The 19675-nt window shown below is 36.5% G+C and overlaps 1 protein-coding gene across 19 annotated transcripts in view; it reads left to right on the top strand.

The window, feature by feature from the left end:
• Positions 1-19675, top strand: part of Pum1 (pumilio RNA binding family member 1) — a 122433-nt gene that overhangs the window by 46034 nt on the left and 56724 nt on the right. For 10 of the 19 annotated variants that reach the window (XM_026391607.2, XM_077791642.1, XM_077791641.1 and 7 more), the window contains 2 exons: positions 11341-11449; positions 12403-12581. The exons of 7 other annotated variants lie outside the window; for them this stretch is intronic. In XM_026391607.2, the coding sequence (XP_026247392.1) occupies positions 11341-11449; positions 12403-12581 (288 nt within the window). The remainder of the gene's footprint in view (positions 1-11340; positions 11450-12402; positions 12582-19675) is intronic. 2 more of the 19 variants (XM_077791640.1, XM_026391604.2) reach the window with 1 other exon arrangement.

Here is a 19675-nt window from a genome sequence, read left to right as displayed (position 1 = left end):
CTGGGTGTGTGCAAAGGTTTAAATATTTGGTTCCATCTTGAGGTGAAGTATTCTTTTCCCTCTCAGATGAACTGTTTCCTGCTTTGGGGATCTGAGGAGTGTTGGTCCTAAAGCATTCTAGAAGTTTTTGCTGTTTTATTTGTAAACTTTGCAGGTTTCCTAAGTGATCTGGGATGCATCTTTTGCATATTGTGTTCTAAAGTACTATTATTTAGTTGTCATGAAATATAGGCCTATTATAACATGAATGTGGTTGTGCTATAGATCAAACTAGTCATACACACACAGACACAGCCTCATTTATAGGTAATTTGATAACTAATGTTCTGTTTCCTTACATGTTTACTCTTGTATTATGCAGAAAAAACAGATTTACCTCAGGTATTGTATCATTTTTTGAACATACTTTGCTGTCATCTGTCAGGTTTTCTGAAGATAATAGAGAAAAAAAAGTTTCTTGTAGCTATTTTTCCAATAATCTGAAACAGGAAGTTACTAAATTTGCCTTTTAGTAGATTTAGGAGGGTGTATGCAGTGGAGAAAGGATAGGTTAATTCATCCCCAAATAACAGGTGCTATCTGTGTCTCTGAGTATTTTTTTTTTGAAAGTTTTTCTTTATAAAAGTACAAACAATGGTTTATTTTATTTTTATTTTTTTTAAATGTGTGGGTTTGGGGACGAAGTTGTTGACTAGTTTTGGTTTTTAAAAAATATGTCTTTTTAGTTGTCGATGGATCTATCCATCTATTTATCTATCTATCTATATCTGCCTACCTACCTATCTACCTTCCTATTTAATTATTTATAGCTCTGAGAATCAAATACAGTGCTTCACACATGCTATGTAAACGCTGTACCGCTGAGCCACAACCAGCGTAAAGAAGTTGGGGAACCCTTGTGCATTTTGGAATTTTAATTTTAATTTTAATCATCAGCGGAAGAGCTGACCCTGCAATTCTAACTTATTTACATTTATCCTAACATTTGAGAGTTACCAAATCTTATTATCTTTACTTGATTGCTGTTTTCCTCCTTTTATTGCTCATTTTGGTTCCCCAGGAACCTTCAGTGACTCTTAAGGGCTGCCTTAATTCCCTTAGGACCAATAAAATGTCAACTTGACAATATTAACATACTTGGGTACTCTTTTGTCTACACTTTGCCCTCAACTGACTCTACCAAACAGATTCCTAATTAAGAGAACTTCTGTGTATACACAGTGACTTCATTTCTGATCATCATAATGGGCTGTGACTTTTAACTTTTGAAATTCTATAGTGTTTTTTGATATGCTGTGAAAGCTGAGAGGGATCCCGGCAGCTCTTCCTTCCTTGGTTGGCACAGGTTCCTTCTCTTACCATTTCATGCTTGGGTTGTTCCAGTGGCCTCTCTGCTTAGATGCTTCAGCATCCATTTGTTTCCCCTCACTACACTTTGTGGAGGACTGTCAGATTAATCTTTTTTAGTATTTTTATGGTGACACTCTCCATTGCTGCCTCTTGGGTTAGAACCACGCCCTGGGTGATGCACACAGCCTGGCTGGCTGTGGGCGCTAGTTGTGCTTTCACCTTCTCCTTACTTCTCCCCTGTGTGGATGCCCAGTCTCCTAAAGGGCACACGCTCCACTGGCCTTTCCTTTCACCTTTGTTATTTGCAGAAAGTCCCTTGCATTGTCTGGTCTTCCCTAAGTTCCCTCCTTCTTTAAGACCTTCCTTGAACATTGTCTTTTTAAAAATTTATTTGTCGATGGACCTTTTTATTCTATTTATATGCAGTGCTGAGAATTGAACCCAGTGCCCCACACATGCCAGGCAAGCACTCTACCACTGAGCCACAACCCCAGCCCTTGACCATTCTTATTATCTTAAAGTACTGCATATCAATTGATAACTGGTTTTTCTTTTATAATTTTTTAAAAAGAGAGTCTTTTGCTAGTTTTTGTTAACTTCAAGAAGTGGCTAATGGAGGCTCTCCTGGGTCTGTTCAAGTAGCACCTTTGGAGTTTAGATGCTGAAGCTTCCCCCTCAGCCCCAGCCAGAAAAGCAAAGTTGGTTTTCAGATGTAGGGAGACCAAATTACCTCATCTTAGCCAGTACTGAACAGTTTGTGTGATTTCATCTGTAGTGGTGGAAGTGTTACTTAAAGGCATCAGATATCACTATTAATAGTGCTTATCAAAGTGCTTAATAACCCAGGGAAACATTTAAAAAAAAAAACAAAGCTGTTGGGTTTATATACTGCATATTTAGGCAAAAAAATTAGGCTTCCTCCCTCTCTTCTTTCCCTTTTGAAGGAGTATATATTAAATTTTCCATCAAAAGAGATTTTAAGAGACTGTTACCAGGAGTGATAGTGCATGCATGTAAACCCAGCTACTTGGGAGGCTTAGGTAGGAGGTTTGCACGTTGAGGCTGTTCTCATTTACTTATTGAGATGTTGTCTTTAAAAAAAAAAAAAAAGATGGGGTAGAAAGCTTGCTTAGCACAAACAGGGCCCTGGGTTTGTTGCACTTTACCACCAAGAGGAAGAAGGAAAGGAGGAAAAGTGGGGGGGAGGCATCATCATGGAAATCAGTAGTAGCCATTTGTTTCAATAGGGTAAAAATTTTGAGCAGTAAGTACTGGAAGCCAGGTTGTAATTATGCCTACTAGAGAAATATAAAAAAAAATTATAGCAGATGTTGATTCTTAGGCACTTTTTTATGATTTCAGTGAAATGAAACAGAACAAAAATATTTTAACATTTAAAAATAATCTTTACACATAAGTACTGAGTAACTGATGAAAGAGATAGTTTCTTTACTATATATAAATGGAAGGTAAAAATGTTGGTAGTTCCTATGATGTTCCTAAACTAAAAGAGGTGATAACTAAAAAAAACCCTGTGCTCTATATTGTTTCTTTCTTTTCTTTTCCCCTTCCTCCCTCCCTCATCCCCTCACCCTGGCCCTTTACAACACTGAGCTACATCCCCAACCTTTCTAATTTTTATTATTTATTTGTTTTAATTAGTTATAGGTGGCAGTGGAATGCATTTATGCACTTTGATAGATATATCATACATAGATGGGATATGATTTCTCATTTTCTTGAGTATACATGTTTTAGAATCATATTGGTCATGCAGCACATATATACTAATAATGTCTGTTTCATTCTATTATCTTTCCTATCCCCATATCCCCTCCCCAACCTTTTTATTTTGAGACAGGGCCTTGCTAAGTTGCTGAAGCTGGCCTCAAACTTAGGATCCTCCTGCCTCAGCCTCCTGAGTCCCTGGGATTACAGGCGTGTGCCATCATGCCCCGGCTGTATACTTATTTTTAATTTAAAAATAATTGTCTTGTGATGAAACCAGTAAGGAGTATTTTGAATACTTCTTATTTATGCTGCAATCTTCCAAGTTAGAAGCTTAATTATTAAAATTATTATAAATAGTACAATATGAGCTCCTTTAAAATTACCACTAAGCTGTCATTTTAAAGGTCGGTTAAAGTGAAATGTGCTTATTGAAGAGAAGTTCCTTATTTGTAGTGAATTCCAGACCACCATAATCTCAATTTTTATTTATTACAGAATCACTTGTAAACCAAAACAAAAGTATGTTTTGTAATAATCCCATTGTAGCAACAGTTACCTATTTTTGTTATTTTTTCTTTTCTGTCTTAATCTACAAGGGAAGGTTACATGAAGAAAAGCAGTGTTTACATTTGTAATTTTGTGTTTTACTTTTAAAATGTAATATTTTGTTATTGTACCACAGCTACTTAATTGTTAAATATTTTAATTTGCATTCAACTTTTTGTTTTTATATTTTGAATGCCATGTTTTCTTCCTTTTGGGGGTGGGTTTCTTAGGGGACATAAGCCAAAGGTGCTTCTCCACTGAACTAAACCCACAAAACTCCCCACTACTTTTAAAATTTTATTTTGAGATCTCTCTATGTTGTCCATGGTGACATTGAACTCAATCCTCCTGTCTGAGCCTCATGAGTGGGTAGATTACATGTATGTACCACATAGCCTGGCCTAGCTTTCTTTTTTGAATTTTGTTGTCAATGTTGAGATAAATTCTCAGGAATGCACTGAGTTTTTTTTTTGGGGGGGGGTAGAGAAGAAGTTGAACTTTATTAAATATAAAAGTTTTTCTGACTTAAAGGTCAACATGATTTTTGATATATTAACATGTAAATGTATGTGTCCACATACGCATGGGCATGATGAACACAAATATGCACTCATGCCTCAAGGCTCTTCCAAAGAATTGTGGTAACAGTAGATGAAGGGACCTTGTTAAAAGTCAATTTATGCTTTTCATATGAAACTTTGGGAGTGATTTATATAAGTGTAGATTATGGTATTTACAAAAGCTCTTTACATACTACTCACTTGATTTCACCCCAGTCTGTCGCAGGACTAGATAAATCTCTTAGGTGTTAAGATTTTTTTTTTTTTTAAAAGAGAGAGTGAGAGAGGAGAGAGAGAATTTTTTTTTTTAATATTTATTTTTTAGTTGGCGGACACAACATCTTTGTTGGTATGTGGTGCTGAGGATCGAACCCAGGCCGCACGCATGCCAGGCGAGCGCGCTACCGCTTGAGCCACATCTCCAGCCCCAGGTGTTAAGATTTTGAGAAGACTCTTCTGGAAATTATGTCATGGGTTAGGATAGAACATGTGATTGTCAGTGGTTATTATCACACTTCTTCATTTCAGGTCCTTCTCTGAGTTGATGCCAACTTCTCTTAATGTACTGACAGCATGATGACAATATGTTCTCATACAAAAAGAATTTTTTCTTCTGCTGTTTTACCAGCTAGTTAAATTTCAGTCATTTGACTTGTGCATTGGGTACATTGGAGTGAAACTCAGCTTGTGATGGTGCTCACAGGGTTGTAGCACCCAGAGCACTGTGCAGTCTGTGTGGAGTGTGTAAGCAGTAAACTAATTTTTTATTCCTTTCAAGGGCAGAGTAGTTGTTGGAACGCCCATTTGGTGTTAAGACAGCATAAAACCTCATTGATTCTTCCCTATAGAATATTTGTATTGGTAGAGTCAGCTCAGTAAATCACCTCCTGTAGTTTCTGCACAGCTCCACTCTTGGTTCTTGTAGTGTTTGTTGGCTGTTTGTCTTATATTATTTGAAGTAGAGCGACCTGGATGATGTTCATGTTGTCTCCTGGCTGAGTCCATAGGAACATTTCACGGCAAACCAGAGTACTGTGAAGTCTTTTGGTTACTGCTTTCCTCTTTTTTTTTTTTTTAATATTTTTTTTTAGATATCAATGGGCCTTTATTTTATTCATTTATTTATATGCTACGCAAGTGTGTTACCACTGAGCCACAACTCTGGCCCCACTGCTTTCCTCTTAAATAAAAGTAGTAGTTGAATCTTTGGGTTGTTCCTATGAGTTCAGTGTTGTATTCTTCCTTTACAAATTGTGTCACATTTAATGTTAACATTTTCTAGGTGAGATCACCAAGGCAGAGGTTTAATTGACATAGCTGTTTTATGATTTCAGAGCATGCATTTGTGTTTTTATCACTCCATTAAATTTTTTTGTTATAGATGACATAGTACCCTTATTTTACTTATTTATTTATATGTTGTGCTGAGGATTGAACCCAGTGTGTTACATGTGCTAGGCAAGCGCTCTACCACTGAGCTACAAACTCAGCCCTTTTCACTGTATTTTTAAAATAAGAAGCTTTAGAGGTTCTTGATGTTCTTAGACCTTTATTTCCATAAGTGTTTAAAGGGCTTTTAGTAAGAGTTTATGAGATAATTGTGTAAGTGTGGCATTGTATATTGTCTTTTTTGTTAGATGGCACAACAGTGTTCCCAGGCAAAATGTAATAATTTCCCAAATGGCCAGCATTGCTTGTAATTAGTTTCTATTATGTTCTCATGAAATATGCTTACTTAATTCTGTTGCTTTACAAACCTGTGGTTCAGGTTGGAATAAATAGTTTGTGTGTGTGAGTTTTTTTTTTCCCCAAGGTTTAAGAACAGTGTTGGTGGGGCAATTGTGAATCACACTACAAGCAAGAGGATAAAATCTGTTTTATTGGTGAGGATGATAGTATCACTCAAGCTTTTCTTCTTGGTTTGTAGGTTTTGAATGGGACTTTAGCTACTACTTCAGTGATGATTATGGGATCAACTTCCTCCTCAACCAGAACCACAAGAGACTAATGTATAAAAATCATAACAAATTCTACTTATTTATGAGAAGAAATAATAACTCAGTTGAACAGGATCATTGTGTTCAGTGATCGTGTGCTTGGCTAGAGGATGAAATCAGTTCTCTTAAGAAGTTGCTTGGTATAAGCAGTGTCAGTGTTAAGGAATTTATTTGAATCTTTTTATTATTGTTTATTGTAATCAGACTCATTTGATGTATTAATTGCTTTTAAAGGGATGAACTTAATTCCTGCATCCTGAGTCTTCCTCTTCAGCATGCCAATTGGATAATATAGTGCACAGTCCGACTCCCTCTGTCTGTCTGTCTGTCTCTCTCTCTCTCTCTTAAATATTTTTTTTTAGTTGTAGATGGACACAATATCTTAGTATTATTATTATTTTTTTGTGGTGCTGAGGATTGAAGCCAGTGTCTCACACATGCGAGGCAGGTACTCCACCACTGAGCTACAGTCCCAGCTCCTATCTCCTTCTCTTTTTTGTATCAATTCCTAATTCCTTTATCTTCCTTTAAAATTGTCAGATCTTTAAGCCGTCTTCTTTTTCTGTAAAAGTTTAAGTCATCTTATTGCCTAATATTAAAGTGAATTTTGTAAACCTCTTTTGTGATCTGTTGCTTTTTGTCTTGTCAAAAACATTCTTGGTCTGGGGCTGCAGCTTATTGGTAGAGTGCGTTTCCCAGCATGCCCGGGGTTCCATTTGTGTTTCTATCACTCCATTGCAAAAATGACAACAACAAAATTAAAACAATCTTTATTCTCAAATTCTTGATGAGGTAAGTTTAAGCAACTATCCTTCTATATGCTGGCAGTATTTAAATTTTTGGTTATTAATATAGGTGTGGCCTATTAATAGTTAGTGATTGGTGAACCAGCCCAATTCTGTTTATATGTTACTACTTCCAGAGGGCTTACTATTGAATTTGAAATAGTTTGGAAACTGCATCCTCACTTTGTTTTATAATTTAGTAATTTCTTATAATAGAATCATTTGAAGTTAGGTGTTTTTATTTTAGTCAACTTTTGAATATGAGTGATTGCTACTAATTCTCAGTAAATGTAACATGTCTAGATTGATTTAATTTTGCATTTTTAAAAGTCAAGTAAATTTTAATATATAAGGGTTGTAAGACAAAGTAGGGGAAAACATGAAAAGGGTGGAGGTAATTACCTTCTTCTAAATTAAAAAACATTTTACTTTTAGCACTTGGATTTAGATGTATGAGAAGTGGAACAAGAATTGTTCTTGAAAACAAAACTGTAAACTCATGTTTTGAATATCCAAAACCACTTCCACGTAGTCACAGTTGTTTAGTTACCTAATGCTATAAAACAAATTATGTAACATTTAATAATGCAGTTCTTTAAGCCTCACAGTTTCTGTAGGTCAGGAACCAGGCATGGCCTTACTGGGGCCTCTCACAAGCTGCAGTCAAGATTTCAGCTGGGGCTGCATTCATTTCATCTTGATTGGGGAATGGTCTGGCCTCCAAACTAATGTTCTTGATGTTAGGGTCCAGATCTTGATTGTCCAAATCCTAATGTTGTACAGAGATCTGTCTTGGTTCTTTGCTATATGAACTTCTCTCTGGGGTCATTCACATCATAGCAGCTGCCTTCATCAAAGTGAGCATGCAGGAGGACAACAGAAGACAGAAGAGGATTAGCAATGTGGATACCTCAGACTTATGGAGCATATGTGAAAGCAACACCCATAACTTGCCTTAATGTTATTTTTTAGAAACATGTCACTTAGGTCCTGCTCACTATAGTGAAGGGGATTTTAGATAGGAGTCATCTGTGATGCTGCTTACTGTAGTCGTGTAGATTTGTATGTTTTAGAGTAAAGAGAAGTGCTCAGTTCTCTGTAAGACATGTAGATATTTAAAGGCTTTTTGCTAAGTTTGCTTCTGTTTTTTCCCATGTGCCTCCTTTCATTTTTTTGCATCCTTCCCAATTTGCAGAACCCCTTGCAGTTCATACTTCTGCTCTTTCCCTGTCTCCTCCTCAGATTGCTGCCATCCTGCTCTCCTGCCTCCCCTTTGTTTATCTCTTCCTAACTTGCCTTTTCGGTCCCTGCTGTTTTCACTGATAAAAATTAATTATCTTCCTACCACTACTTTGGGAATACACATGGAGTTTTAGTACTTTGGGGGCTTCCTCTAGCATCTGTTTACGATTTATTTTGATTACGGAAGAATTATATTTATATCAATTGTTAATGGTGGGAAAAATGGATGATTCTTGGTAACGTAGGGACTTGAGCTCATTGGTGTGTATTTTTTTTAAATACTTTCTTTAGTTGTCGATGCACGTTTATTTAATTACTTTATTTATATGTGGTGCTGAGAATTGAACCCAGTGCCACACACATGCTAGACAAGTGCTCTACCACTGAGCCACAACCCAGGCCCTGGTGTGTATTCTTTGGAGACTTGTTTTGATTGCTACTTTGAAGTAGAATCAATTCCCATCCCCTCGGTAGTACTGGGAATTGAACCCAGAGCCTTGTACATGCTAGGCACTCATTCTGCTCCTGAATTACATCCCCAGTCTAGTTTTGAATTTTGTTTTTAAATGGGTTTCGCTAATTTGTCCAGCAGGCTTGAATTGTGATCTTTCTTAGTCTGCAAACTAGCTGGAGTTACAGGCTTGCACTGCTGTGCCCATCTTAGAATCTCCACCTTTTAGCTTCTTCATGTTTGCTGTATCATTGTTTTCTTTTGAAGAATTTAGCCTAGAAACAGCTTTGTTTATTTGCTCATCTGCTTGTTCTGACTGCATATTATGACAACCTGTAGTGAAAGAAAGGATCTTAGAAATCATCTTTGAAACCTTGAGCTCAAAGGCTGTTGCTTTGAATTGGCAATTTGATAAATTGTGGAGAAGACTATTTGCAAATGGAACTTGGTACTTTCAGAAGCTGTTGCTAGGATATCCCTGTTCTGTGCTAGGATATTACCCAACTTTTGAATAATAATTTCCAAGCTTGTGTGGAAAAGGATGAACATTTAAAAATTAAAATTTTTAATCTTCGTGGTTTAAATTACTCACCTCTATTCATCTCTCTTTCCTGTCCTTCTTTCTTCCTCTTTCTTTCTTTCTTTCTTTCTTTCTTTCTTTCTTTCTTTCTTTCTTTCTTTCTTTCTTTCTTTCTTTCTTTCTTTCTTTCTTTCTTTCTTTCTCTTTATTTTGTGGAATATAAATTTCATGAGGTGACCCCTTGTGCTGACCTTTGTTTTTTGGGGGGGTAGACAAAGGGGTAATGGATGTGGACTCCTATTTGCTCTAACTCCCTTCAAAATAGAGAATAATAATAATAGTAATAATAATAATTATTATTTTGTTGTTGTTGTTGGAAAGGGTACAACCAATCAGGATGGAAACTATTTCTCATCTTTGGCTAGGACATTACCAAGATGAAAACAAGAAAAAATTTCTTCAATATTGTCTCTTGCATAGTTTACGTTAATTTTCAGTATTTCTTCTGTGATTTGACAGCTATTTTCACTAGATGTGATGCCATCAAATTTACTTTTTGAGAACTTTGTATATGGCAGACATTGTGTTAGACACTCATTGACATTCTCTGTCATTGTCTCAGCAGCAGCCTGAAAAATATTTCCTTCATCAATTAAAAAAGTAAAAAAAAAAAAAAAAGTAAGGCCCAGGACAATTCAATAATATATTCCAAGGAGCAATGGAATCCTCTTGTCATGCCTTCTTACCTGGCCTACTGCTTAGCTTTGATCTGGGCTCTCTCATTTCACCCTCTTCTCCTTTAGTCCTTGTATGTTAACAGACCCCAGAGGCACACCAGGATGCAGTGCTGCTGCTTGTAACTATTTCTCTTTGGGAAAACTTAGGCATCTGTGCAGATATTGTTATGATATTGTTTTATTAGAAAATAAATGAAGGCCTGAAAAGTGTGTGGGAAATAACCCATGTCTGTGAGACAGAATTACAGAGCTATTTAAGGGTAGGTTAAAATTATGCTGAGAAACATAGAAATTATGTTTGGGAAACCAGGATTCATTTTAGTAGGCAGAGTTTAGTTTTTCTTTCATTACCATTGGGGTATAGCTTATAAATTGGAAAGTTAATCTTTTATTGTGAAGGAAGAAAGCAAATGTTTGTGCTTTTTGGTGTGTGTGTGTGTTTTCTGTTCCTCTGAGAAATTTAATTTTAGGTGTATTACTTTTTATGTTCAAGATCAATGATTAAATATTATCTCAAACTTCTTAGTTTCCTGTCTTAAGTAATGGCAGTTGAAAAGAAAACATAATTAGAGGAAATAAGAGGGGGCATTTTTGTGTGTAAAGCCGATGACCAGAACCAAGAATGATAGAGTTCTTAATTCCCTATCACTGATGCTTTGATCTTGTGCAAAACTGTACTGTATTTTGCTTGAAGGTTGCTTAGCATTTCTTTGGTTGAAACTAGTTTAAAGTTCTCATTGGTTTAGGAGCAATGATGCCTACATTTCTGAGAACTATGATTTTTGAAGACATTTAAATGGCATAGTATGAAATATTGTTAAAATTAACAGAGGTTAGGAGATTTTATTTCCTTTCTCGTAATGGACAGAAAACTTTTCTGTCTTTCCAAAATCTTGAAATAGGTTAGTGTTGTGGTTGGGAAATGTCTCCAGAATAGAATCTTTGTGTATTAAGAAGTGAATTTTGCCTCTAGCATTCCATAGCTGGGATTCATAGCTGGGTTCATGCTCCAGTGTCAGTAGGTAGTACACATGTAGTTAGCAGTTTTTTAATAGTTGTAGGTACTTTCTTATTCAACAAGAATCCTCTTAGCAGGCAGTAGCTAATAGGGCCAATATTAGTTTGCTTCCCTTCCCTTCCCCTTAAAAATCTTGGCATAGGCTAAGTGAATAATTCTAGATATTTATGCTGAGCCTCTATTGGATAGTTTGATCAGTGTCCCCTTTTGCCTTAGACCTTTTTATGTCTTTTACCAAATATACAGTAGTGCTTTGACCATAGCTGTATAGTCAGAACACTTTGATTAAAGACCTTCAGGGCACATGAATATCTTCAGTACCCTTGTCTGAAAGAAAGTGTTGACTGCTGTACTTTCATCCTTTATGAATTCTTTAAAAGCATCTATTATTTTTAATTTGCAGCAGCTCTTGCCAGGTAAAAAGTTTTGGGAAACAGATGAATCCAGCAAAGATGGACCAAAAGGAATATTCCTGGGTGATCAATGGCGAGACAGTGCCTGGGGAACATCAGGTAATCTAGATCTAGCATCTGTACTGTGATTTATGCCTGTCTTAGAGCTCCTTTCCTCAGCAATTGGCAAGTCATGAATTTTACATCAGCGACATAAGCATGTCAAGCAAATGTCCTGTTCTGTAGTATAACTGCCATTAAGGAGCTTATATGATGTAATATATTAAAACGATTAACAAAATCAAATCTTCAAAATTTTCTGAAGTGATAGCCACATAGAAATGGTCTTATTTAAAATGACCATAATTTTAGCTATCACTTTTTATTTTGTACTGCTGTCAGCACACTTGGAATTAGAAAGGCCCTTGCCTGCCATTTGAAGTTTATGTCCCCCCTTCCTGTCTTGCCCCTGTATACCATATATGGGATGATCAATCTTTATATGTGATTGGGGCCAAATAAATTCGCTGAGCATAGATATTCTTGTGATAGTCTACCCCTGAAGAGGGGTGGGGAGAACTTGTAGAGACACTGACAGCAGAAAGAAATGAAACATGTTAGGAAGGAAGGAGACAACCCCAAATCTGATGTGCTTATAGCACACTGTTAGAAAGGAACCTCATGATGCCAGTGATTTATCAGAAAAGATAAAGTTATATTGGTTTTAAAAAGGGAAGTAAAATCACATTGTTTTAGTGATATTACCAATAAAATATATTAAAGAAATGCTGCTACTTGAAAGGGGTAAACATTAATTTATCCACTCAGCTAGAAGAACCAGTTATGTGAACTGCTGTATTCCTCTGTTGTCCTGGGTAAATGAGGGGGTGTGTTTTGTTTCTTTAGTTTATGTAGAGTATCAATACTTAGTGAAAGACGCAACAGAATATTTTGGCTCAGCTCACCATAACAGGTTTCCTGATTCCCAGACATTGGTTTATCCATGAGACATCGCTCATAATTTGTTTGGGCCTCTGGCTGCACTGTATCATGCTTGTGTATCTTTTTTGTAGATCATTCAGTTTCCCAGCCAATCATGGTGCAGAGAAGACCTGGTCAGAGTTTCCATGTGAACAGTGAGGTCAATTCTGTACTGTCCCCACGATCGGAGAGTGGGGGACTAGGCGTTAGCATGGTGGAGTATGTGTTGAGCTCATCCCCGGGCGATTCCTGTCTAAGAAAAGGAGGATTTGTAAGTTGGCTTGAGGAACTTGTTCCTTTCTCTTTCTCTCTCTCTTTCCCTCTAAAGCAAAACATGCCCATTTAGTTTTTTAGATACATCACTAATTACAGAGTATTTAAAAACATTTTCATTGTAAATAGAGCTCAGTGTATAGTAGAAGATGTAAGATGTAAACTAAACTTTGAAAAATAGAGAAGTTTTTTTTTTTTTTCTGGGGTAGGGGGTCGACCCATTGATAGTAAGGTGAGATAAGAACTGAAGTCTATATCTTAGTTCATTGGCTTACCAGAAAACATCATTCTTAGTTTAAAACAAAAACAAAAAGCAGAAAAGAGAGGGAATGTAAAAATGAGTTGAAGTTAGGTATTGGTGGGGAATTATATATCTGAGAGCAGTGATTTACTGATACCCAAGGAACTTTAAAATGAACCAGATAAGTAGGATCATTCTTGTTTTGCAAGCTGGGCTTTAATTATAGACTCACCTTTGGCCCTCCTTGAATAGCTTTGCTTCTCACAGCTGGCCTGTCAGGAAATTAGATGTTCTAGTAATTCTTTATTTACAGTAGTTTTTAAAAATTCACTGCCACTGACCTCTTTGCTAAATGGTAGCCAAAGCAGCCTCTTTGCCTATAGCCTCTTTCTGTTAAATCTTGGCAGTTTTCTCCAGCATCTTTGATAGCCTTTCCTGGACTGTTTCTTTCTTTATATCATTGACTTTGTAGTGCTAGAAGTCTTAAGATGCATTTCCATTTGAGTCTTTCTTGTTTTCTGTTCTGTGACTGGTTTTATGTTCTAAGTTCCAGCTAGGAAGGCCTCAAGAAACATGATGAATCTGTATTGCTGCTTCTCCTGACCCAATTTGTTTGGTACCTTTCCAAAACCCCTTCTTCTTAAAGCCACTTGGGGCAAATACCACCAGATGGCAAGCATTTACGTGACTGTATTTTCTCCAAATCATATTAGTAATTTTGTGTTCACAACTATCTTACTTCCTTTGTCTGAAGCATTTGTTACTCAGTATTTCTAGTTTCCTGTGTCTGTTCTTAGATAGTAGAGGTTTGGTCTTATTTTCCTTCATGTAGCTTCAAACTTCTTAGAATAAAAGCAGTTCAAGGGTATAGCTTCCTCAAGTGTCAGATACAGTTCTTGAGTACTAGCCATTCTAAAACTGACCTGATTGCTTCTGGGTCTTTTGACCCTGCAAAGATCAAGTTAGGTTTAGTAGCTTGTGTATCAGATAGACAAGGCTTCTTGATTTGGAACCTTCCCAAGGGGCTGCTTGGGAAGAAGTTCTACCCTTTGATTATTTGGCTTGATCCCATTGCTCACAGGAACAATGAGTTCTGTTTTTTCACTGTCTTCTCCAGCTTACCTCTCTTTCTGGTCTCACACTTTCCTCATTTTATGAATACAGGTTCTGCAGAAGAAGTGCTGCATTCTAAACATAGTCTGTAACTTTTAGTATTTGCTGGAGGACAAAAATTAGTGAGTTGTTAGTGGAGTGAACTGGAATCTTTGTGACTCTGGCTGTGAATTCTCTGTGTGGCCAGTTTCTAGTTCATGGGCATTAGCCATAAGGAATGCACCTGGATAAAGTGAATTTTAGAGGAGGCAGACAACTCATTGGAATTGGAAGGAAGAGAAAGTGGTGGGACTGAGTTAATGCCAGTTTCTCCACTGGTTTTCCTTGGTTAAAGGATCATTTTACTAGAAATGGTTTTTATGACAAAAACTAAATATTTTGGATTCAATATCTTATATTTGTTTTTGTAAAGGTGAGTTCCATTCTTAGTTGTTAGGGGAGACTTCGTAAATTTCAGCTGTTTCAAAATACTGTGAGCAGAGGAGATTAGACTTCAGGATAGATGAGGTCAGAAGATTGAACTCTAACAATCAGATAAAGTAAATTATCTGAAGTAAGCTTCTGAGGTAGGCACACAGATAAATGACAATTCTCCAAATCTGTGTTCTAGCTTCTTCTCAGAAGGAAGGTTGTGTGTATTGAAATATTAGTCCATATTTTGAGTTGCATCTAGAGAGTGCTAAACGAGGACTGAACAGTGGCATCAAGCCACCATGCTGGCATGTACAGTTTTCCGGTGGATGGAGTCCTGAAGATCAGTGATGTACTAACCACATTTGGGGTTGTATCCTACTGATTTTATACCTAATTGACTTTTCTCTGCCTGTTGATCAGGATGACACCTAATCAAAGTTATGTGCATGGAAACCTGAATCACTTTATGGTTGTCATGGTACACATGCATCTTCTTGAAAAAGGCTAACATTTTCTCCCTTCTCCCTCCCTCTCTCCCTCCCTTCCTTCTTCCCTTCCTTCCATTCCATCCCATTCCATTCCATTCATTCAAAGTGTTGAGTTCAGAGAAGAGGGACAATGGGATATTTGCTTATTGTGGATAATTTTCTAAAGAGTGGAGCTTGGTAGTTTATCGGTCACAGCATTCATTTATTTTTCCTTTGAGTGATTCTACAAACATGACTTCCAGTGAGCCATGGAGAAACTCCGATTTACTTCCCCAAGAGCTGAAAACACTATCTCTGATGGCATAGTAATTGTAGATTCAAAGCGAGTCCTAAGAGGGCATTCTTAGCTGTGACACAGATCACCAAGACTTGAACTTTTTAGGTGAAGATGGTTCGTAACTAAAGAAATCTATTCTGCAAAGGTTTTCCATTTTCAGCGAGGTTTCCTCTTTTATAGTTGAAATGAATGTATTTGGCTCTTTGTCTACCTTCCTTGAGCCTTCCTGAGTTTGTTTTGATTGAACAAATGGCTTCAGTTTAGTAGTTTTGGCTCCTGTGATAAATCAGAATAAGAATCATCATCTTAGCACTTAATGTAAATTCTTATCATTGTGCATAATGAATCCCAAACTTCAGAGCAATACTTATTGGAATAGTAGAAAAACTCATAATACCAATCAAGTCTTTAATATTCCTTTCCTTTTTGTATCCTTTATTTATTCCTGGTATAAGACAGATGGCTTCTCCAATTCCAAACCTAGTATAGAGAGTTACAAAAATCAGATAGTTTTTTTTTTTTTTTTTTTGAGGCCTGGGTTAAAATTGCTCATCTAAGGAGCTTGCTGTTGGTCTTCTTGAATGCCAGCTGATCTTCAAATAGGTTGATGCCTAGCCAGTCTGAACAGTGGATCATAATTTCCACCTTGTTGGTTTATGGTGTGTAGGGAAATGAGAAAACCATATTAAAGTTTTGTTAGGGCAAAGACCATTCCAACCTTGTAGAAGAAAGTGCTTTAAAAAACACACCTTTCCTTTACTTGTTCTGTAGAGTGACTGCTTTCTGACCCGGAGGATGCATCCACAATTATAGCAATTCGTTTGGGTTACAAAACTTGATAATTTGCTTTTCTAAGGTTCACTGCATTTATTTTAGGTAACCATTGCTGCTTTATTTTGATTTTTGTATAAAAACTTCTGACAGTGTACTACAGATGGAAATGAGGGATTTGAGTCTCAGTTGTACCTTAATTTCCTCATCTACAAAATAGGGGTAAATAAAACCCAAGAAAGTCTTAATTTGTGTGACTATGTAATACATATGGAAATGCTTTACCTTCTAAAGTTTTGCTCTTCAGAGCCAATATACCAATAGCATTAGTGTCCTTTGGGAGCATATTGGAAATGCAGACCGTGCCTGACACCTACTGAATCAAAACCTACATTTTTGTTCAGATACTATGCTTCAGTGATATATATGCATATTAAGTTTGATGAGCACTGCAATAAGAGTCTTGGAGGATTACGTCATTAGGAGGCTATGAGAAACATACAAGATAGAGTCCCTTCTGATTTGGCCATGCCTTAAATTACATGCTCTATTTTAGTTTCAGGTTTTTATATACTGACTAGATAACTTAAAAAACAAGTAAACAACTTTTTTCGGGGAGGTCTTTATCTTTAATAAAAACAAACATCATTTTCCATATGTAAGATGTTTTCTTTTTATTCATGGATATCACAGCAGAGGTGACCGCTCTTATATTTCTGCACATCAGGAATTGGGTGATTCTGTAATAGGCCTGGAATAGGCGGTGTTCTACAGTCTGTATTTCTCTACTTTCGCTCATTCTCAAGTTGGGATGCTTATTTCAAGTGATAGTATGTCATCCTTTAATTTTTAGTGTTTCCCCCCTTTTTTGGAGCTCACAAAATGATTGTGCCTTAGATTTGATGAAGTGTATAGTTGGTGGCAGGTTGATCCATATACAAGTTTCAGAAAATCCTGTTGCACAAAGCATTTAATAGTTTCTTTTGGAGTCTAGGGGACAGGATGTTGAGCAGTTTTTAAGCCTTTGGAAGTGGGATTGAGGTCCCCACTATCCCTCCATGAAAAAGGAAGTGGGTAAAAATTGGGGAAGACACTTTTAAGGTTTTTTCTTTTTTCCTTAAAAAATGAGTTGTAGTGCTGGGCAGGGTGGCACATGCCTGTAATCCCAATGGGTCTGGAGGCTGACACAGGAGAATTGCGAGTTCAAAGACAGTCTCAGCAAAAAGTGAGATGCTAAGCAACTTAGTGAGACCGTGTCTCTATATAGAATACAAAATAGGGCTGGGAATGTGGCTCAGTGATTCAGTGCCTTCGAGTTCAATCCCCCATACCAAAAAAAAAAAAAAAAAAAAAAAAAGAAAAAAAAGAAAAGAAAGAAAAAAAGTTGTAATTTTATGAATTGCTTTATTTAACCCCTTGAACAATCCTTTAAGGTATTGTCTCCATTAATTTATACATGAGAAAAACAAGTTCGAGGGGCTGGGATTGTGGCTCAATGGTAGAGCGCTTGCCTAGCATGTGTGAGGTACTGTGTTCAATTCTCAACACCACATATAAATAAATAAAATAAAGGTTCATTGGCAACTAAAAAATATTAAAAAAGAACCCCAACAAGTTCAGTATTAAGAAACATGGGGGGCCTGGGTTCAAACTTTGGTTTTAATTTCAATTCAGAACAGTATTGCTTTCTACTGTGCTCTTCTGGCTCATGAGTTGTGTTCCTTATAAAAGGACCATGTTTATTTTCTGTAATACTAGGAATTGAACCCAGGACCTCACACATGATAGTCAAATGCTCTACCATTGAGCTACACCCCCCAATCCTTTTTTATTTTTATTTCAAGTCAAGGTCCTTGCTAAGTTGCTGAGGCTGGCCTTAAAGTTGCAATCTTCCTTCCTTACCTCCAAGTTATTAAGATTACAAGTGCGCACACCCATGCCTAGCTATGATTACATTTAACATGTTAAATTTAGAATTCTTTTTAAATGGCCAATTTAGAACTTTTACTCATATTTTTTAGTTCTTGAAATATTTCATTAGTAGTGGAACTGTGAACTATTGTACTTTAAAAGAATTTGGCATTTCAGGTTTTTTTTGCATTTTGTGAAAAACTTAAGTGCATACAGGAGAAACCAGTATTTTCGTTAACATTGTTATGGTTTTTATGTTTAGTGAGTCAAGCAGATAACTCAAAAGTATTCATTAAAAAAGAAAATTCCTAATTGCATTGAATGTGATTTTTGCCATGTGGAACTTTGTCTTATGATCACTGCAGTAAGAGGAGGAATTAAATTCCGCTTCTTCTGAGTGGGTTCACAGTTAAGGAATATACTCAGAAGTATTATTCCTTTTATGTGAGCCATAAGCACATAGACTTCTGATCTAAAACATGTGGTTCTTCTCCCTATGTGTGCTTTTCTCCCAGCTCTTTGATATGTGGCAGTGAAACATAGTCTTCCATCTCTGTTGGAGTCTGGGACCTCATCCTGACCTTCTTGGTCCCACCCTAAAGAATTTCAGCATGGACACTTGCGTTTTGAGTATCACTGGAGTTTGTGTTTGAGCATTATAACTTGGGTTAACATTTATCTCTAAAAGAAGCCCCATAGTAACATGCTGTTAATCCTTACTTATTTTTTCATTCATTTACCTAATAGGAGTTTAAACACACTTATGTACTGGAAAATATGTAACTCCTTCTCAAAAAACAAAAACAAAGAAACAGCAATAACAACAACAAAACACAGAACAAAACAAACCATAAGCCTTGCCTTCTGATTTTTATGTTGGAGTTAATTATGTCATTTCTCAATTGTGGATGCTTATCAGAGTTATTGGAGGAAAAACTTTTTATAACATTTGCTGGAGCCTTTAACAGCCCAATTTAATCAGAATCTCTGTGCACAGAACCTATAAGTTTTGAAAAAGACTGATGATCAGCTCTCACTATAGAACCACTGCACTGTTAAAATGTAGCCATGGGAAGGCCATATTGACTCTACGTGTGGATTTGAGAGCTAAACCACTTAATTGGGATATTTGAGATTTTTAATCTTGCTGTCTTACATAGTGTTACATAAGAAATACCATACCAGTGCATCCCTTTTACTAATATTATGTTACATTTGTATAAAATGACTTAATTTCATAAAATGTATACACATGCATTATTTCATTATGTTCATAACTACTCTTTATTAAACAAAATTATCCCTGTTTTATAGATGAGAAAACTAAGACTCAGAGATTAAATGACCTGTCCAAGTCCTGTGACCAGTAAGTGTTAGCTGTTGAGATAGAATATAGGTTTGGTGCACTGCGTCAGTACTTTCTGAAAGACCATATAGCTGTGAATTCCTTACCTTAAAATATTTAAGAAGAACTAAAATATAAAATTTACCAGCCCATGTGTATCCTTCTTTTGTTCTCTCTAGGATCTTAACATTCCTAAGAGGCCATTTCTATAATCCTGAACCTGATAACTATCTTTTAATAATAGACTTTGACAAATTTGTTTCAGAAGTCAGGCTTGACAGCCAGTGAGTTTCATTGAGCACTATTGTTGATTTATTGAGTTTTTTTTTCTTTTTAAGTGAGAAATGTATATATTCTTTTTTTTTTAAAGAGAGAGAGAGAGAGAGAGAGAGAGAGAGAGAGAGAGAGAGAGAATTTTTAATATTTATTTTTTAGTTCTCGGCAGACACAACATCTTTGTTGGTATGTGGTGCTGAGGATCGAACCCGGGCCGCACGCATGCCAGGCGAGCGCGCTACCGCTGAGCCACATC

Source organism: Urocitellus parryii, chromosome 11 (assembly GCF_045843805.1).
Source record: "Urocitellus parryii isolate mUroPar1 chromosome 11, mUroPar1.hap1, whole genome shotgun sequence".
NCBI lineage: Eukaryota > Metazoa > Chordata > Mammalia > Rodentia > Sciuridae > Urocitellus > Urocitellus parryii.
This window is presented reverse-complemented; position numbering and strand designations above follow the sequence as displayed.